The sequence below is a fragment of the Trachemys scripta genome, chromosome 18 (assembly GCF_013100865.1).
Source record: "Trachemys scripta elegans isolate TJP31775 chromosome 18, CAS_Tse_1.0, whole genome shotgun sequence".
In the NCBI taxonomy this organism is placed as follows: Eukaryota; Metazoa; Chordata; order Testudines; family Emydidae; genus Trachemys; species Trachemys scripta.
The window spans coordinates 24,657,783-24,678,737 of NC_048315.1; the positions used below are offsets into that span (position 1 = coordinate 24,657,783).

The window sequence follows — 20,955 nt, forward strand, 5'->3', positions numbered from 1 at the left end:
CGGCTGCTCTGCTCCTCCCCGGACTCAGACTTCGGCTCTGTTTAAGAGCTAAGCTGCCCGAGCCAGCGCTACCGGCTTCGGGCAGCCCCCGTGCCTCCGGACCCTGCGCCGCCGGAGCAGAGCAGCTGGAGCTGGGGAGGAGAAGTGCCCGGCCGGCGGCTGGGGTCCGGAGGCACGGGGGCTGCCCGAAGCCGGTAGCGCTGGCTTGAGCCTCTGCAAGGGGGAGCTGAGCTGAGCTCCAGCCCTTGTTCCCCAGGGGCAGGCAGTGCCCAGTCCATGCCTTGCTCGGGGACTCCCTACTCAGTGCTCCGAGATCTCTTCCCCCGGCTGGATTCGTGGGTTAGATTTCATTTCAGGAGGGAAATAGCGGTTTGGTCAAATCTGCTGCAGCTTGAATGCAGGCTGTTATGCTGCCCTGAAGCCAGCCTGGAAATAAGATTTACTTGTGCTCATTAAACAGTCCAGAGCACCTGGTACAAGAGTTGGGGTGATGGCCCCGTGGTCCTGGCCCATTACACAATGGCTAATCACCCCCGTGGTCCTGGCCCATTACACAATGGCTAATCACCCCCGTGGTCCTGGCCCATTACACAATGGCTAATCACATGCTGCACAACCTGTGCCAAGCTCTTGTGCATTGTGAGCTGTTTAAGGTGAGTGGCTGCATGGATGAAATCATCTCTGTACATCATTTTCTAATCCGAGCGTGCAGGTGCGCTCTGGGCTCCTGGGCTGAAAGGTGCTGAGCGAACGTTGGTTTTTATAGCTGGTGCCCTGCGGGAGGGTGGGGAACCAGCCCGGACTAGGGGTTTCCTGTCTCTGGTCTGTCTGCATCACAAGCTCCCCCTGAATCTGATTAGAATGCGGCTCCTCACAGGTTTGCTGGCTCCCGGCCTGCCGTTGTACCTCCAGCCAGCTCACCACCGCTGCAGCCCTTTTAGCAACGATCTCGGAGGGGGACGGAGCGAGTATTATAGAAAGGAGTCTGGCATGGTACTGGGAAGGAATGTGTGGATTGAGCATATTGTTAAGGCAGCTGCTTTCTCATGCCTGTGATAATTAAAATAAAGGATTGTCTTCTATAAAAGAATGTACCATGCCGTCTCTGTATATGTGTAAAAAACGAATGCTGAGCACTTACATAGCTACTGTCATCCCTGTGATCCCTGGATCTTAAAGTGCAATAACAGGAATAATAACTGGCTATCATTTACTTGGTACTTGGAGGGTTTCCCTCTTTAAAGCTCTGTACAAACATGAGTGCCCCCGACATTGTGGCTTTTGTATCTGCGCTATGGTGCAGGTGAGCTCTGCAGCAGGGGCAGAGTGCAGCTGCTTCTCGGGTGTGTAAACCTCTGGCTGCAGTCTGGGGCATGCTGGAGCTGTGAAGCTTACCGCTCCACCTGATGGTGATGGGGTGGTTGTTGCTGGTTTGGCCTCTCGTTCTCTCTCTCGGGATTCTTGATTATAATTACCTGTGAATGACTTTTTTAAAGCTGCCTTGATGCCAAGCCTATATTATCTACCCAAGATCTAAATCTAATTAGGGCTGTAATTTAGTCCTCCCTGAAAACCCCCGGGAGATGATAATTTGGTTACCAAGGTGGCATGTAGAAAAGGCTTCATCTTCTGGAGCGGTGATACCAGCCATCCCCTCCCCCGTGCGCGTGGGACAGATGAGGTTACAGATTCTCTGCTTGGCTCTCTGCAGCTAGGAAGATCGTGTGTCCTACATGCTCCATCATCTTCCACTCTAACCCAGGAGTGTCCAACATACAGGCCAGCTACAGATACTGATCCTACCTCCATGGCCGTATCTCTCTTCCCCAGGAGACAGAGCCGCTAGGCAGAGGAATAGAGGCGCCCTGCCTAGGATGGGGAGGCTGGAGGGCTCAGGGCAGTAGGAATGAGATAAGGAGCCGTTAGATTCTACTCCACTGGTTTGAACCTGAAGTAGGGCAATAGGAACCAGAGTTGCTGCCTGCTACTGGCTGTCCGGTGGCCTCTGAGTGAACAGGTGTCCAAAGCACAGTTAAACCTCTGAGCCTGCATCAGAGAGGCCAAGGAATCAGGGGCCCATGGGGAATGTCCCTCCCTTCTGGCCCCTAGAGGGCAGGGTCAGGCAGCCACTTGTAGCGTGCTGCTGTTGTTTGGCAGATGTGCCTGCTGGTTCCTGTCAGTCACCAGAGGCCTCACCTCAAGCCTCCTGAAATAGCAGCCAGTCCCAGCACTCAGCCATGCAGTGCCCCTCTCCCAGAGGTGGGCTCTGGACCTAGGTTGGCTGGCTAGTGGTGAGGGTCTGCCCCTGCCTGTGAGCTGCTCCCTTTCCTCTGGCAGGAGTGGGAGCAGCTGTGTGGCCAGCTGGAGGAGGTGGGGGCAGCCAGCAGCAGATGGGGCGCAGTACTTGTGGGGCACGAGAGGAGGCAGCTGCCGGGGTCGCCCCAGAGCCCTTCTCCTGTAAGTCGCTGCCCAGGTCAGAGCAGCTGAGCCGCGTGGAGTGTGGCCTTGCTGTGAAACTTCGGCATGAGGTGGTGGTGCGCAGCTGTGAAAACTGCTGGGTGGGAACTAGATGGAGGTGTGACCGTTCGTCTCTGTTCAGGGCCTTTGAAGCCCATCGTGTGACTGTGTATGTGTAAGCTGCACTGGCATTTTCCTGCACTGGACATGCCCTTGGGCGCTTAGATGGGAGCCAGCGGGGTGGCTTTTCAAATCCAGAGAGCCGAGGCGGTGAGCAGTGAGCCTAGCCTGTTACTGAGGGAGTCTGCGCACCTGGGCAAAGCATGGCACGACAAATACAATCCCTCTCCCACCGTGGGGCTGTAGGGAGCCAGCTCTGAGCCATCCCTCCAGTTCTGTGACCCGAGCCCCTTCCGTTGGGTGTTGGGAGATCCCTGCCGGGCGCACACAGCCCCCTGGGGTATCCGGGATCTGCCTCTAATCAGAGATGGCTACTTGGTCTCCACTGCGGGGGCCCCTTGCTCTGACTACTCCCTCGCTCTCCTCATGCAGAACCCCCGGTTCCCAGGCAATCTCCAGATGTCTGACCGGCAGCTTGACGAGGCGGGAGAAAACGACGTCAATAACTTGTAAGTCCAGAGCACGTGAATCCGGGCACGTCCATGATGGGAATTACTCCTGCCGTAGCTGAGAACCCAGCCACAGGAGACGTAAGGGGGAAGCCCCAGGAGCGGCAAAGGGCTGGCAGGGCCATGGCACCCATCAGGATCTCTCCATGGCATTGCTGTGTGAGCCACGGGCAGAGGACATGGCCACACTAACGGGAACCCTGGTCCCATGTGCGCCCATTGGTTGGGGCGGGGACATCCCTCCTGACCACCCCTTATAAAACAGTCCTCCACAGCAATGGTTGGCTGGATTCCAGCCCCCACCCCGGGCTGCTGGCCAACCCCCCCCTCCCCCCAGGGTTTTGTGGGAGGGGGCTGGGTGGCCTCTGTTTTGTTTGTAACATTCTTGTGCCCTCTTTCCTAGCTTCCAGCTGACGGTGGAGATGTTTGACTATTTGGAGTGTGAGCTGAACCTGTTCCAGACGGGTAAGGCTCTCACTTGTTCTGCACTGCTGACATACAGCTGTGGGGCAGGTGCTGCGGTGACGTCCCTCTCTGCCCGGCTGAGCACGGCCCCGACGGGCAGCGTGCATGTGTGTGTGCAGGGGGGGGTCAGAGTGTTTGGCGTCCCAGGCCAAAGCTGCTGTTCGCTCTGTGTGTGTGTCCGTCTGTCCTGCCTAGGTGCAGGAAGGGAGTTGGCTGAGGACGTCTGAGCTCATCTGTTTTCCATGCACTCCACCAGAGTTATTATTAGCTGAAATTATTTCATGTCAGACCAAATGTGCCTGGCTCCTCCCAGTCTGCCCAGCCGCAGCCTGCCTGCCCTCCGTTCCAGCCGGCCGTGCCAAGCCTCCAGGAACCACCTCCACCCTGTGGCACGCTGCACTTCCTCCCCGAACCTCTCCTTGGTTTGCTTCCCATCTCTGAGTTCTCCCTTTGCCCTTAGCTCTGGGGTTTATGGCTTTCATGACTGGAGAGAGCAGCTTTCCCCTTGCAGACCCATCACAGAGATGCTGTGTGCTTCAGGGCTTGCTGTGGTGGGGGACTGGCTCGGCGATGTGTGCTCCTACGGGTCACAGTGGAGCAGAGAGAAAATAACGAACCAGTCTCCACAACGTACACTCGGGTGCTCAGCTGCCACGTGGTTCCATGTAGCGCTGTAGGATTCCGCTTGTTGGGCTGAGTTAGAGCAGGGTGATTACTGCTCGCGCTGTGCCACATAGGGTGCGGTGGCTGTAATAGAGTGGAGGTGTTTGCTTGCGTTGGAGCAGGAGTGAAGCAATATGTCAGGGTACGGCGGTTCCCGGCTGCTGCGATTTCATCAGAGAGGTGCTACGGTTGGGTCCTAGCACGGAGGGTTCCCCGAGGATGGGCTTTAATCGAGTCAGCGTGGTGCCGCTGTCTCGCAGTGCTAAAGGCACGTACAGCCCATGGAATCCGGTTGTGCCCCAGTGTTGAAGGGCTCTGTTGCAACGGACTGGTGTGATAGGCTTTACTCCACTGGCGTTACTGCATCTCTAGCAGGGCAGTTGCGCACGTGTGCTGGAATACAGTAGGGGGAGGCAGCTGTGTCTCCAGACTGCAGGTGGCCTGGGTCTGTGCTGGGATGTAGCCTGGGTGATCCCGTCGTGTCTGTTACAGGCTCACGCACGGAGATAGAGCAGGATAAGGCAGTCACATCTGTGGGACAGGCGAGATGCTGCCCTTGTGTCTCGTGGGCTAGCAGGGGTAATGCAGTGATCCTTGGAGGGCAGGCCTGGCATGCCACAGTCACAGGGCCAATCCGGGGGTAACACCATGCCCCAATATATGCAACCTGCCACCAGAACGGAAACCGAGAGTAACGACAATTGAACACATGGGATCAAAGCCCAAACAGGGTGGGACTCCATAATGGGGGGGGGGGGCGTATCCACTCCTGACAGAAACCTGCGGGGTGAGTCTCTTTCTTTCATAAACTCTGGTAGCATTTGTACAGTTTGTCACATCAGAGTCTCATTGTCAGCATCTAGCATCGCCATGGTGGCTCACGAACACCCGTGAACCGAGCCCCCTTCACTAGCCCCACTGTACAGACGGGGAAGGTGAGGCCCAAGGCTTGTCAATGACTTGCCAAGGCCAGAAGACAGGTCTGTGGCAGCCCTGGAAGCAGCGCCTCCATCTCCTGACTACCAGTCCAGGGCTTCAGCCACGTACCCTTCCTCGGTGTCTGCAAGGGAGCAGTAAGTGCTGCTGTGCCTCTGAGCGAGACAGGGCTCTGTGCGCTGGCATCTCTGCAGCCGTGCACAGGTACTTGTCTGATCCATCAGCTTCATAGCCCCACTGGGAAGGAGGGAGGCCCTGTAATGAACTTGGCTTTGTTTTTCTGCCGCTAGCTTAAGTGAATTAAGCAGGGCTAATATCAGCTCTGCCTATTTACATCTCATTAGTGTAGCTTAGTTTCTGATTTACTCTTAAATCGCTGCTCAACTTCCCTGCTAATTACCGGGGCCGTCACTTGATTATCCGAATGGGAGGGGAGGCAGACAAGCTGGTGGAAATCCAAACTGACTCCCTGCCTCCCGCTGCCTGGGCGAGGATGACATTGCTAATTGTTCCATTGTGTGCATCCCCTGCTAAGGAGAGAGCAGGCTAGCGCGTTCCCCAAGGAAAGGCCCAGTGCTCCCCCTCGGGGGCGTAGATGCTTCAGCTATCAAAGGAAGGCGATGACAAGCCTGCAAGTCTCTAGTTGATGCTATGTACAGAGCACAGCTGCAGGTGTGATGTGAATGGGTTCCCACTGCAGCAAGGCCTGCCGGAGGCACGAGAGGGTGTTCTTGGGGATGTGGAGAAACATGGAGCCTGTCTGCCTTTCAGACTCCATCGCTGTTCCCTGTTCATCTTCCCTTTGGGGTCCTGCACTCCCCTTGGATCCCACAGGTCTTTGTGATTCCACCCACCACTGACGTGCAGCCCCCTTTGAGCCAGAGCACAGCAGCTGTTCATTCCTTCGGCCTTCCTTTGGTTCTGGAGCAGAATGGAGGTTGTCAGTGGGGCCTGCCGCCGAGGAGGGAGATAGGGACAAATCCGTGTGTCCTTAGAGCTCTGTTGTCCCACCCGGTGCCTGCCTCGTTTAGGAATAACACATTACAGAGGAGCAGGGGTTGTCTCTGTCCAGCGTAGACGGACTCGAACCCCACTAGGGATTTCTCTAGTGTTCGCTGGGGCGCATCTGGCATTCGGCACGGGGATTCTGGGGTGAATTCTTGAGCCGTTGGCACTGGACTCAGTAAATGGGCAGACACCAGGGGAAGGGGACCTTTCTCCAGGTCCTCCCTATCTCTTCTCCCGTCTCTCCAGGCACCCATGCTCCAGCAGGAGTTTAGAGGATGTGCATAGTGAGCATGTCCCTCCAGGCAGATGGCTCGGCAGGTATGAGTGCCCCACGGAGAAAGATGTAGGACCCCAAAGCTAGCAACTCGACGCCCGTATGGAGAAACAGAAGGGCACGCCCTCGCTAGACCTGTCAGCCAGGTCTGGGCTGCAGGGGGAGAGCTGTGATCATCGCCAAGCGCTGGTGCACTCGGAAGGGTTTCCTTGTGCCATTGGTGCGCTGATGAAGTCTATCCCTCCCTTTCCTAGCATCCCCGGAGGGAGGCTGCTGTCTGCCCCTAGATTTCTGCTCTAGCTTGACAAGAGTTGAATGGCTGGACCCCGACTACTTGGCATTGGCCGGGTGGCTCTGCACTGCCACATGGGAGAGCGGGGTGCTCTCAGGCAGAGGCTGCTGTTGGAAGCAGCATATTCATCCTCTGGGAAAGGAGGAGATGTCTCATAGAGCTCCCTGCCCCCACTCCTAAGGGCTGGGAGCCCTGCACACAGCCTGTGGGAGTTCTAGGTCTCAAGTCACTGAACAGCGACCCTTCCAGCCAGCCAAAGAACGGCACTGAGGGGGTGCGGAGGGTGAAAGGAGAGGAAATCTGGGGCTCCGGAGCGCTCCAGCAGGAAGGGGAGAGGAGTGACGTGCTCTGGATCCATGATGAGATAGGACCAGGGAGGAGACCTGGGCCCAGGTGAGGATGTCTGTGCAGTGCCCTGTGCCCACACGCAGCGGCAGGCCCAGCTTTCTGGGGGGAGCAGTACCTTCCACTCGGAGCCAGCTGACCCACCCCCATCTGCGGCAGTTACTCCCTAGGAAGCCACAAAGGTCTCAGCTGCTCCATGTCAGCCAGCTCCTCTAGCTGCTGTGCGTTTGGAAAGCACCCGGCAGCCCTTGCGTCCAGGCGCAGTGCCGTGCTGCGTGGGAGAGGAATCGGAGTGCGCTGGCAGAGCGAGCCGGCAACAGGCGAGAACCACAGTCAAGGCGCCTGCAGGGGCCTCCTTGCTTAGTGCAGGTCGGAGCCATGCGGCTATTGGGGAGATCGCTGGCAGCCATCAGTCTGAGAGGCTCTGGAGAGACCTCCATAGACAGCCGAGTTCTCCAACTGTCCATTTAATTAAGTCAAGTGCAGTGGGGAACACGGGGCCTCGCCCACCTCGAGCTGGCTGCCTCTAGCAGCCTGGGAGTGCCGCCGTCGTGGTGGCACCGTGCCCTGCTGGCTGCAGCATGTAAACAGACACTTTTCTCCCCTTCCAGACGAAGGACCCAATCCTTCAGTTGATCCAGGCAGGAGCAGGCAGACGTGGAAGAGAGATACGGTATAATCCCGGTCCCACTGAAGTCAATGGGAGATTTTCCATGATTTCTATGAGCCCAGGATTTTGCCTGTTGTCTTTCTTCTCTGTCTATTGCAAATCAGCATAGACACGAGCCAGCATTCTGCTCGCTCTGAGATGTTTCTGGAGTCTCCTCACGTTAGCATGCACGGTGCATCTCAGAGCCCTGCACGCTCATTGCAAACCAGGGGCACGTTTCTGTGAGCAGTTCTCCCCTCACCGGCTCCCTCCCCACCTAGCATCGTGCAACGCTTTGCCTTTCTGATCAGTGAGAAACAAAGGGCAGGCAGAGAATGATTGCTGGGTACAAGTGAGGGGTGACTGATGCTCTGCCTGAAGACTGAGCAGGCAGGAGCTATGGACTGGGGACGGGATCAGAGCTCCAGATGAAGTGAAATCCCTTCCGGGCCGCCTTTACCCCTCAGGAGGGAGCAGAGAAGGACGTGGCGCCAGTGCTTTCAGCCCAGATCCTCAAGGGAGTTAGGCACCGAACTCCCTTTGATTTTCCTTTGCAGCGCCCCTTAAAGCAAAGGAATAGCTCAGTGGTTTGGGCATTGGTGCTGCTAAACCCAGGGTTGTGAGTTCAATCCTTGAGGGGGCCATTTAGGGATCTGGGGCAAAAATCTGTCTGGGGATTGGTCCTGCTTTGAGCAGGGGGTTGGACTAGATGACCTCCTGAGGTCCCTTCTAGCCCTATGAAAAAGAAAGAGGTGTGGCCTCCTTCTTTTATTCTGCAGAGGAGCAGCATCTGCTCTGATGCTGACTGGGATGCAAATGGTAAGTGATATTGATCCTCACGCTCTTGTGTCCCTGTTGAAATGAAAGGGTAAATGCATCCCGGTAACCTACCCGCCCAGAGCAGGGTCCAAGTGCTGGAGCATGGACAGGGACATGAAATGGGCTGTTGGTGTGATTTTACCACAGCAAGCCTGCGTCCAGTAAATGAAAGTCCAGCTTTCCCCAGCTAGTCCCTTCGAAACTTTCCAAAGAGGGGGGCAATGGTAGAATTGTGCCAGGGGACTGGGGGCACTTGGCTCCAGGATTGCGCACCCAGGCTGTACGGAGACCTCTTGGAGGTCTGAGATGCCTGGTGGTTCTAAAGTGAAAACCAAGCAGAACCAAACAACGTCTCCATAAAAGTAAAATCCCTTCTGGGCCTCCTTTACCCCTCAGGAGGGAGCAGAGAAGGACGTGGCACCAGTGCTTTCGGCCCAGATCCTCAAAGGGAGTTAGGCACCGAACTCCTTTTGATTTTCCTTTGCACCGCCCCTTAAAGCAAAGCTGCTCAGGTCACCTGAGCACAAACAAAACAGCTGAGAAATGTCCTAGACAGTTACTGCAAAATGGTTTGTCTGCAGGGAAGTAACTGTCCCTGGTAGGACGGTGCTGCCCCCGCACCATGGGCCAGTCAGAGCCTCTGCGAGGGGCGGAGTCGGACCCACTCCCATGGTGTCGGTGCAGCTGGTCCGGTTGGTGGTTGTATTGGCAGATGGTGCTAACGGGGCGACCTGTTCAGAGCGCTGTTCATTCGGAACCAGTTCCCTTCAGGGCTGAGACCAAGCATAGAATCATAGGGTTGGAAGGGACCTCAGGAGGTCATCTAGTCCAACCCCCTGCTCAAAGCAGGACCAATCCCCAGACAGATTTTTGCCCAGATCCCTAAATGGCCTCCTCAAGGATTGAGCTCACAATCCTGGGTTTAGCAGGCCAATGCCCAAACCACTGAGCTACCCCTCCCCCCTAAAAAAAAAAAAAACTCCACTAATGTAAGTGAGAGCTTTGCTTCAGATCACAGTCCTGAGCCCACTGTTGGGTGACCCTGGGTATTTTATGATTTCAGGATCGAGCCATATGAATGTTGCGTTCCTCTGTGGGTAAATACTGAAATGGTCATTGAGAGGGAGGGAGAGCATGAGACATTCCAGCCCCCAAGGGCTAGTCTGTTAAACCTCAGGAGCACTGGGATGGGCTAGACACTGGGCTCCATTCCTCAGCTACAGCTGTGCTGGGCCTGATATGCCTGAATGGGGGAAGAATTTGGCCCATTACCTTTGGGGCCCTGCCTGCTTCTCCCCTTGTGACCCATCTCCAGAGGCAGGTTCTTCGGTGGGGCACACATCTGCTAGCCCATGGGTTTGCAGGTGGCTTAGCATTTGTGCTTTCAATGCTTCTCCCATGAAACTAAGGTTCGAACATTGCAACCGCTGAACCCTGGTGGATACACCGAGCATCTGGGATTGGAATGGGGATTGAGGACTAACCTACATGCCTGCTCAGTGAGGGGCTGGATATAGTGTATTGTCCCACCTGCTCGGGTTGCTGAGTGCTGTTACATCAGACCTCTTGGTAGCACACCAGATGTACCATGATTCAAATGCAAGCACTGAAGATATCTGAGCTGCTAGGCTCTATTGGCTCTAGCACCTGGCAGTCCCAGGAGGCACTCAGATGAAAGGGTGACGTACTAGGGCAGGCAGAAGAGGTCACGTGCTCTATGCTCAGTGGCTCAAAAGTAATTCCTAGCGTGGCCCTTTGGGGATACCCACCAGAGTTAGGACTTCTTGGGCTTGGGGGAGTGCCCCTTTTAGTCCATTGCCCTGTGGTAAGCAATGAGGTATCCCTGCAGGTCCCCTGGCCTGGATTCTGTTCCATAGTGAGTCTCGTTGGGGGGCCACTCACACTGTCCTGTCCCAGTGCAGCAGCTCCTCCTAGCAGGTATCCAACTTGGGACAGCCGCTCCAGCTCCTTGCACAGGGGCTGTCACACCTCAGCTGCCTTCAAACGCTGCAAAGCTCCCAGCCCACAATATACCCTGCTGGCCTGACCCACTCTTGAGCAACCCTGCTGCCAGCAGACATGGAAACGTCCTCCTCCTGCCGCACTACGACCCTCCCAGCCGTAGAGGGGGACAGCAGTGAATCTCCTCTCAGCAAATTGATCACAACGTGTGTAATATACACATGGGAGAGCTCCCTCCTCGGTGTCCAACGCTTAACCAGCTTTGTCCACTGAAAACTGGTTTTGCTAGTGAACTATCTGAATGTCCCTTAGCTATAGATGTCTGTCATCTGGTTACCAGGTGTTCTGACCATGGCCATGTGGCTCACAGTACAAGACTATATTTCATGCAGCTCCCCTGTGCACAGATTACCTTAGCAAAGCCATGGATAACGGTGGGCTAGTGCGGTTTTCTGTCGGCTCCCTCATTCGCTTTCCTCCTTTTGGCTTAAAACTGATGGAATTTGGTTTGTCCAATCATTCCTGTGAAATGAGGATAGAGGATAGATAGCATGGAGGGGAGGAAAGGTACAACAGCCGAGACGTACAAGTGTCCTGTAATTGTCTGGATGCTTCAGTGTAGTGATATGAGCAGCTGTGCAGAATACCGTGTGTGTGTGTGTGTGTGTGTGTGTGTACACAACAGCAAAGTGTACTTATATGAGCAGCTGTGCAGAATGACCTCATGGGATGGGTGTGTGTGTGTGAGAGAGAGTTCAGTGAATTTTATGGACCAAGCCCTGAGTGCGCTCTCTCTCTCTCCTGTTAGTATTCAGCTCCTTGGACATGTCTCGCTCCGTGTCGGTCACTGCTGCTGGCCAGTGCCGGTTGGCCCCGCTGATACAGGTGATACTGGACTGCAGCCATCTCTATGACTACACTGTTAAACTCCTCTTCAAGCTGCACTCCTGTAAGTACACTGCAAGCAGCTGCCATTTCACTGCTGGGACGTGCTGATGTAGCAGATGTAAAGTTTCTGTTTCAGAGACGGAGCCCTGTCCCAAGGCTGTGCGTGTAACAGGTGTGCCAAGCACAGGGAAATGCCCTGTCTGTGTTCCCTCTGCTCCCAGAGCGAGGGGTGCCCAGGCAAAGGGCTGGTTTAAAACACTAGCTGGGGCTGCCTCGGTAGCTTGGCCCAGTGGCTTGCTCTGTGTCACGCGCGGAGACCAGGCCAGGTTTGACGCCTGCCTATAGTCTCAGACTGGTAGTGTAGGGAAGTGTTGCTGAGTCAGGGCGGGCTGGAGATCAGTGGCTCCCTCGAGCTGATGAGGAAGCTGTGTTGATAGGTGTCAATGGCAGCCCAGCCTGATCTGTGATCAGTGCAGAGAGAATCCTCCCCAGGGAGAGGGATGTGGCACATTAACTGCTGATGTGCCCGTGTGGATTGATGCAGAACCGCCTGGTCTGGGCCAATGGCGCATTAGCCCCATGGCAGGGCCCTGCATTTGCTGAAGCCCCTGCTGCACTAGCTGTGCCCTTCCCTGGGGAGGGGAGGGGGGATACTTGACTGGCAGCCCCCTCCCGGGAGAAGGGAACAAGGCATCCCCTTTCTCCCCTTCAGGGCAGGGCAGAGGAGACCCCAAGGGCCAGGGGAGGCTGGTCCAAACACCAGCATGCTTCCCCCTCTGTTCCCAAGACTGGATGCTGGGCTAGCCACTGGGGCGCTTCCCCCACCACAGCTGGAGAGTTGGAGCGGGGCACGCAGGGGGATTGAACAGAGAAGTGGTGAGATTGTGGGGGCGGGGAGAGTGAGGGAGAGGGAAAGGGGAGGCAGGGACGTGGCAGCGCAGGGAAAGAGATGATGGGGGAGAGAGGGAACAGCCAGGAGGAGCGAGAGAAGGGGAAAGAGGGCACAGAGGAAGGGAAGCAGGGAGGCCGGGTCAGCGAGGTTGGCCAGGTGCAGGTGGAAGCCCGAGAAGCAGTAAAAGGCATGGGGGGGGGATCCCTCTGCATGCCCCCAGAGGGGACTTGTGCTCGAGTCTCATAAAGCGACCCCCAAGGAACACGTTTCTCTTTAGAATGCCCCAGCCCGCCCCTTCCCCCGCACGGGTGCTGGCTTCCCTCCCTGCCCGTGCCAAGGTACTCAGCAGCTGTGTCTAGACCAGGACCCTGTGCCCTCGCCAGGCCAGCCCTGAAGGAATCGTAGCCACAAGGGGGTTTCTGCATCTGGAGGAGTAAAAGCAGAGAGCAGTGGGAAATGTTCACCCTCCCCCCACCTTAGCTACCCCGCATCCTCCAGGGCGCAGCTCCCAGGACATGCCGAGCTGTTGCATTTCTTCCTGGGCGAGTCCCGGGGCACAGATCCAAGCAAAGATCACTTCAGGCCCTTTAACTTTGGCGAGGTTGGCTTAATAGCTTCCAATTGATTCCTGCAGTATGAGAAAGTGGCACCTCCGTGATCCTGGATTTAGACTGCTGCTGTCAGCTCCCCGGCTGAGTGCAAAGGAAGGCCTTTCCCCTCCATGAGTGAGACCCCCGGGGATCCGCCCCAGCCAAGGTTCCTCCGCCAGTCCCCCCAGCTCCTCTAGCTGGGAGCCACCTCAGAGCCAGAGCTCCTGCCCTGCAGCGCCACCTGCTGGGAGCGTGTGAGCAGTGCTCGGATTACGGGGGAGAAGTGGGGGTGCCCTTAGGGAACGCGGACAGGCCTGGAGGTGCCAGGGTGCCCCTTGGCGGCTCCTGTGCTGGCATCCTCTGCACTGAGGCCAGCTGCAGCAGGAGTCTCTTCTCCTCTCTGCCCTTACCCCCTCCCCGCCTTCTGCCCCACTTCCTCCCTTCCTCCTGGCTGCCCATCCCCCTGCCCATTACCCCGCACCTTGTGCCCCTCCCCCTGCCCTACCCCTCTCGCTTCCTGTTGGGATGAAAGGGGCTTCTCCAGCGCCGGACATTGGAGCCTAGGTTACGCCAGTGAAGAGCCAGCCCAGGCAGTGGGACCTGCTGTGGCTACGGGACACCCACCCTCCCCTCTCACCACAGACCAACCCCTCATTGTGCCCTGGCTCCTTCCACAGGACAGCAGTGGCGGCTGCCGTCCCGGCTCTCTGCAGCTGAGCACACAGGGAGAAGTAAGGGGCCAAAACACACCCTCTACACCCCTTCCAATAAGTCAGAAGTGGGGTAGCCCCTAAAAGTAGGAGGGGGCCCTCCCCCAGGCCCTTCCGTAACTCAGGCCCTGAGGCTGCAGTGCTGAACTGTTCTAGGACTAGCTGCTCCCTCTGTGCGGTGCTGCTCGGCTGTCTGGAAATGAGCGCGGTGCTCGAGGCGACCTGGGAGCTGAGCATTCCCTTTGCATTCCATTCTGTGTCTCTTCCTCAGGCCTCCCCGCTGACACACTACAGGGCCACAGGGACCGTTTCCTGGAGCAGTTCAGAAAGTAAGTGCCCTGAGTGCCCAGCCTGTCCCTTTCAGCACTTTCATTCCCCCTTCACCTTCCCCAGCCTGGAGGGAGGGGCAGGCTGTGATATGCTGAACGGACCCTGGGAGGACCTTATTCACAGGGGTAGGAAACCAACGAGGGAAGCAGGAAACTTGGGGGAGATGGATCTGGTGGCTCGTTCTTCTAGGATTTAGCTGGTAAATTCTTTCCCCTTCATTCTTAGTCACAGCTGCAATTTGCATCAGTGACGGCCCCTCCCTCCCTAGGGGTACGTCTACACTTACCGGAGGGTCCGGTGGCAGGCAATCGATGTTCTGGGATCGATCCCAGAAGTGCTCGCCGTCGACGCTGGTACTCCAGCTCGCCGAGAGGAGTACGCGGCATCGACGGGGGAGCCTCCCTGCCGCGTCTGGACCCGCGGTAAGTTCGGACTAAGGTACTTCGAATTCAGCTATGTTATTAACGTAGCTGAATTTGCGTACCTTAGTCCAAAGTGGGGGGTTAGTGGGGACCAGACCTAAGTGTATGGGGCAGGGGCCCCACCCTCCTGGATTCACCTTTTACCAGTGTGTTCGCCACTTGGCTTTGAGGCAGATTTCCGGGTACTGTCCCAAGGAGCAGAGCCGGTGGCTCTCTTCCCAGGGTCCCCGTCTTGGGTTGTATGGCAAAATGGTGTCCATGTGACTGAGGTCAAGGGCTGCCTTTCCCTCTCTGCGTGGGATGCCTGGTTTGGAACCACAAGTGATGGGCTCTGTTAAATGAGTGTGGCAGGGAAGCCACCTGCATCCTGCGACTGCCTGGTTGTGTCCCAGCCGGCAGAGTCCCCTTCCTTATGTCCCATTTCCTTCCAGGTTGAAAGATTTGTTCTATCGCTCCAGCAACCTGCAGTACTTTAAACGGCTGATTCAGATCCCACAGCTCCCAGAGGTGAGACCCGAATGGCTTCTCTCTTGCCCTTGGGCACAGGCTAGGAGGGAGGGGTTGCAGTGACCATTGGCGTGACTAGGCAGTGGTGTCTAGTGGTTAGAACAGGGCCCCGGCAGTCAGGACTCCTGGGTTCTATTCCCAGCTCCACTGCGGTTTCTGCGCGTCAGTTAAACCCCAGCGTTGAATGCTGGGTGCCTGCAGCCAAGCCCTGGAAGCCATATTTACACTTACAGGGGATTGCTTTTCAGAGATCCCTACTAGAGCTGGGCAAAATTTTGTTGGTAAAGAACAAATTCATTGAAAAATGCACTGGGAGGCACCGAAACTATTCACTAACTCGGCCACCCTTTGTGCTAGACATAGGCGTGCGCAGCACATTTCATTAGGGTGTGCACCCAGGGCATTTTTTTTTTTAAAGGCAAACATTTATTGAATACTCAGTCATAAAGGACATTATATTTATTCCTCAAGCTAAAGAAACTAAAACTTAACTAAACTTAATATTTTTGAAATTAACAACTAAACTTTACTTAAAAAATGAGACACAAAATACCACATTTTTGCTGTAGTGATAACCAGGCGTATACACAGATACCGTCAGTTTTCATGATCTTCACCAGATAATGAGCTAACCCAAACTGATCCAAACAGATTAAGGTTTCTTCATCTTCCTGTCCTAGAGCATGAGACGTCGCTCACCAGGTGTTATGGACTTAAATTCCTCAATCACATCATTGTAATTAACTGACGAAGCCAGTTCTTGTTCAATGTACAAAATCATGAGTGAGTCGAGGCGCTGTTGAGACGTTGTACTTCTTAGTTTGTTTTTTACATGTGCTAGCTTAGAAAAGGCTCTTTCACATGAACGGCTTGTCTGCTCCTTTTCTTATCTTAACAACGAACCGATCCATATTTTAAAATTACAAGGGGGTATCACACGATTGAATTAAAACGTAAAGCCGCGGGCTTGTTATGCTGTTTCAGTAGAGTACACGCGACAGAGATTACAAACACTGTAGACACTGCGCTGGGTATGCCTGACACAGCCGCTTATATAGGTCAAAGAATTTTCTAGAATAGTAGTCAGAGGGGAGGGGAGGACCAACGGTAAGGCAGCGCCGCAGTAATGGGGACGCATGCCGCGAGCGAACGCGGCTATAGAGCGTATCATGCGATTAAATTAAAACGCAAAGCCACTTTTGTTTTTGAGACATTAGGGCAGGCGTGGGCAAACTTTTTGGCCCGAGGGCCACATCGAGGTTCCAAAATTGTATAAAGGGCCAGGTAGGGAAGGCTGTGCCTCCCCAAACAGCCTGGCCCTGCCCCCTATACGACCCCCACCCACTTCCTGCCCCCTGACTCCTCCTCTCAGAATCACCAACCCATTCTGCTCCTTGTCCCCGACACCCTCCCAACCACCACGCCGGGACCCCACCCCCCCACCAACCCCCCCGCTCCCTGTCCCCGACTGCTCCGACCCCTATCCACCTCCCCGCCTCCTGACAGACCCCCGGAACTCCCCTGACCACCACCCCCAGAACCTCTGCCCCATCCAGCCCCCCACCTCCCTGTCCCCTGATTGTCCCAGGGACTCCCTGCCCCTTATCCAACCCCCCGGCCCCTTTACCATGCCACTTACCCCCACCTCTCCTGGAGCCTCAGCACACTGCATCCAGGAGCGGCCCTGGACAGCGCTGCAGCGGTGTGGCTTCGGCGGGACCTGAGCTCCTGTCGCTCGGCCCACTGGAGCTCGCAGCCCTGCCCCCTTACCACGCCGCTCCAAGAGGCAGGAGCTCAGGTCCCGCCGGAGCCACACCACTGCAGTGCTGTCCAGGGCCGCTCCTGCATGCGGCACACTGAGGCGCCGGGGGATGGGGGAAGGTGGGGGCAGGGCCGGGGGGATCCTTCCTGGCTAGGAGCTCAGGTGGGCCGGGCAGGATGAGCGTGCCCACCCCTGCATTAGGGTGTGCCTGGGCACACCCCGTACACGCACCTATGGTGCTAGAGAAGGGAGGCGAAGCGCTGCCTCAGCACCATTATGACCCCACTAGGGCTGCCTGGGGAGGTGCGGAGGGCAGATTTGAGCCCATTATGTCCCACAGAGCCGCTTTTCTCAAGATCCTGCCATCAGTTCTCCCTTTCCACCCTAGAATCCTCCCAACTTTCTGCGGGCCTCGGCTCTGTCGGAGCACATCAGTCCCGTGGTGGTGATCCCGGCTGAGGCCTCGTCCCCAGACAGCGAGCCCATCACTGATCTAGTGGAGACGGACACAGCGTCACAACAGGTGAGCGCCTGGCCCCCTGACGTCAGTCTCTCTCTTTGAGCTCGTGACTGGCTCTGCCTATGTCTGGCCAGGTTTTCAGCTGCCAAGAGAATATGTCTGGCCTTTGCATGCCCTGCCGTGGCTCTGGGGCTGTGATCTCCTCAGAGCTCATAACATACTCAAGGCCTGGTGCCTGTTTGGCTGTATGACACATGGAAAAGCCAGGGCATCCATGCTCCTTATTCCTTATTATTGCTGAGTCAACGCCCTTGGGGGTGCCGTGCTGCTAAAGGTGCTGTCTAGCTAATCGGACATGAAACCAAGAGTCAGGGAAGAAATCCAGGGAGTAATTCTGGTGCCCTGGCCAGGTGACGATTGCTTGATTGATTGTATCTGGCTTCCCCTGCATTTCCCCTCCAGTTCTAGATCCCCATTTCCTGTCCTAATACACCAGCCCAGAGGTGGCTCCATTTCGGTGGCTGGTGAAGTGGTCCCTACATCTCCTGTTAACGTAATGGCTTTTGGGGCTGTGAGGGGTAAATACATCCCTGTAATGTTGTTAATTTAGGCACTACCATTTGGAGCAGACAATAGATTGCCCTAGTTGCAGCTCTTGGGTCTGAGTCTCTACATCTCGGGGAGTTTACTGCACCAGCGTGGAGCACGGCCATTCTGCTATGGTGGAATTTTAAACCCACTTTGCACTAGGGTAAATGACTGCCCAGCTGCAGGGCATCAAATTTGGCCCATTGCCTCTTGTGGTGGCTAATGGTGATATTTCACATGAAGAGAACCGGGGATTTCTGTCATGACACTAACTCCTTTGGCAGCTCGTGGTTGCCTGCTGGTAAATGCAGCTAACTCCCACCACTACAAGTAGCTCGTAAGTAGCTGCTCCGCTTGCTGTTCCAGACAGGGTTGGCCTTCTGCCCGCTGCAGTTGTCTGTCTGTCCCAGTCAGACCCCAGCTGAATTAACTAGTTGCAGTTAATAAAGCAAGTAGAACTGCCCTCAGCTGCGTCAGGCTGCATAGAAGACGGGGGCCCGTGCCTGATGGGAGCTGTCCCTCTGCAAGGGGAAGGGATAGCTGTCCCTTAGAGGGCGTGGGGGTGGGGTCCTGGTGTATGGGGGAGGGGTCTTCTCTTGTGAGGGGGTGGGGCTGAGACGGGGGTGGGTGGGTACGTGCGCCCCTGGCCATGGGCAGGGCAGCAGTAGATTTGACTCCAGGGATCTGTATTTGTTTCCCCCTCCAGAGCTTGTTTGACAATAAGTTTGATGACATCTTTGGCAGTTCGTTCAGTAACGATCCTTTCAACTTCAGCAGTCAGAATGGGATGAACAAGGATGACAAGTGAGTGCTGGCTCAGGGGCCCCATAGCTGCTGGTGGGGCGTGTGCGGTGTCGGGGGAAGGAGCTGTGAATGCGGAGGCAAGGCGGGGGCCAGCTCTGTGGGGAAGGCCTGGGCCTCCCTTGGAAGGGGTACCCTGGGGTTGACTGGTGAGGGCTCTCCTGCCCTGGGGTTCATCTGTGAAGGGCACTGAGCGGCGGGCCGAGCTCTCTGAGTCCGGGCTGGCTCTGTGATAGGAGTTGGATGCCTGGCCATAGGCTGGAACCTGGGCAAGTGGGCTAGGAGCTGAAGCACATAATCAGCAGGTGGCAATGGCCCCTGCACTTAGCACAGCGTAGCCTCCTGCAGCTCCTTGTGGTGTTACAGGCAAGGAAAGGCTCCTCCAGCCCCAGACACTTGCCCCTGCGAGCAGGCAGTCAGCAGGAGCGGGACCTCGGTGGGTCATTTAGGAACGGCCCAGGGGTCCTTCCAGCCCAGTATCCGGTCTCTGACAATGCACAGCTCTAGCTGCTGCAAAGGATAAAACCCTGCAGGGAGCAGTGATCGCATAAGTTGCCCCCAGGGGAGGTTCTCTCCTAACCCCAGTAGTTAGATCTGCTCATGCCCTGAAGCAGGAGGGCTGAGATCCTTTCCAGCGCTCTTGTTCATGGTTAAATCTTTACTATTACAGCCCTTCTCTGTATTCACGTAATGGTCCAACCCTTTTTTGTAACCTGTTTAGCTCTTGCCTTCAGTGCCATCTTATGGCAATGAGTTCCACAGGCTAACAATGCATTGGAGGACAATATACTTCCTTTGAACACTTTTGAATTTTGAATGCCCCCGTGCTCTTGTGTTATGAGACCCCCTCCTCTAGACCAGTGGTTTTCAACCTGTGGTCTGCAGACCCCTGGGGGTCCACAGATTGTGTCTAAGATTTCCAAAGGGGTCCGCACCACCATTTGAAATGTGTTAGGTTGAAAACCTCTGTTCTAGACCATTCGTTATTTTGTATACCCCCATCCTGTCCTCTCTGAACTGCCTTTTTCTAAGGCAAACAACCCTGTTCTTTCTCCCTCTCGATATGAGAGTTCCAGGCTCCTGACCATTGCTCGTCCCTGAACTCCCTCCTCTTCTGCACTATCCTTTGAGACGGGGACCAGTGCTACACGCGGATCCCAGGGGAGGGCACCCCTGGGTTCATTATTGGCCTCATAATATTTTTGGTGTAATTCCCATTTGATCCCCAAACCTCCTCTGCGCGGGGTGGCAGGGGCACGGGCTAAGGGGCACAGCACGGAGGAAGCAACTGGTGTCATTCTCCTTGCCAGGGACCGGTTGATCGAGCAGCTGTACCGGGAGATCAGTGCGCTGAAGGAGGAGCTGGAGAACTTCAAGGCAGAGGTGAATGTATAGCCCATATTACTCCCGTTAACACAGTGTGCGGGCTGTGCACTCTGCGGCCAGTGATGTGCAGATCTGGGACCTTGCTGGTGTGATCACTGTGTCTCAGGGCAGGGTCAGACCCGTTAGCCCGTACGTTGGATGGGAAACGCGCACCTCCTGCTGAGTCACACTGAACCAGGGGCCCAGCCTAGCTCTAGTGAGCACCGAGCTCCAGAGATGCCACCTTTCCAAGATCCTGGGGCTGTTACTCTCCCAGTTGCGGAGACTGTTTCTGTGCCCAGGGCCTGCGCCAGGGGTGGTATTTCTGCTCTGCCACCTTAGGGAGGAGTTGGGTTTCCTCATCGTCCCAGGGATACCAGTAGGGTGACCAGATGAGAATTCCAAAATATCGGGACCGCCGCAGGGGGAGCACCTTTTCAGTTGTTATGCTCACCCGTCCGAGTCTTCGGCGGCTCTGCGGCAGCGGGTCCCTCAGTCGCCGACGGTATTCGGTGGCATTTCGGCGGCAGGTAATAAACCTTGCCACCAAAGAAGGGAGTACCCTCTGCCGAAATGCCACCGAATACCGTCGGCGACTGAGGGACCCGCCGCCCAAGTGCTGGGTGAGTGTAACAATTGAAAAGGTGCTCCCCCTGCCGGTCACGGAGAGAAGGGGGTGGGGGGAAAGCACCCGAAACAAAATATCGGGACAAATGGCGTCCCGACCATACTTCGGTCGGGACGTGGGACAAACTGCTTGATATCGGGACAGTGCTGATTTTATCGGGACATCTGGTCACCCTAGATACCAGTGCTGTCAAGTGATAACTGCTTAGACAACTGCCAGTCAGGCACTGGCTTATGCTGAGTTGTCAAGGCTGAATCGCCACTCTGTCACTTCAAGTGCAGAAGGGGGGGCCCGCAAGGATTCTAAACATGAATACTGGCCATTCCAGGCTTGTATTAAACTCCCAAGGTTACAGCTTTTCTCTGACCTTGGCTTGGTAAACGGTGCCACCACCCAAATGCAAAAAAAAACACTTTGAACCCAGGAAGGTACCCAACCCCCCTGTCTCTCTCTCTCTCTCTCTCTCTCTCTCTCTCTCACACACACACACACACACACACACACACACACACA

The 20,955-nt window shown here is 55.9% G+C and overlaps 1 protein-coding gene across 3 annotated transcripts in view; it reads left to right on the forward strand.

Moving 5' to 3' along the window:
- HIP1 (huntingtin interacting protein 1) overlaps positions 1-20,955 on the forward strand; it is a 123,354-nt gene that overhangs the window by 87,292 nt on the left and 15,107 nt on the right. For all 3 annotated transcript variants that reach the window (XM_034752333.1, XM_034752335.1, XM_034752334.1), the window contains exons 6-13: positions 3,010-3,086; positions 3,490-3,551; positions 11,308-11,448; positions 13,851-13,908; positions 14,763-14,838; positions 16,989-17,123; positions 18,355-18,452; positions 19,760-19,832. In XM_034752333.1, the coding sequence (XP_034608224.1) occupies positions 3,010-3,086; positions 3,490-3,551; positions 11,308-11,448; positions 13,851-13,908; positions 14,763-14,838; positions 16,989-17,123; positions 18,355-18,452; positions 19,760-19,832 (720 nt within the window). The remainder of the gene's footprint in view (positions 1-3,009; positions 3,087-3,489; positions 3,552-11,307; positions 11,449-13,850; positions 13,909-14,762; positions 14,839-16,988; positions 17,124-18,354; positions 18,453-19,759; positions 19,833-20,955) is intronic.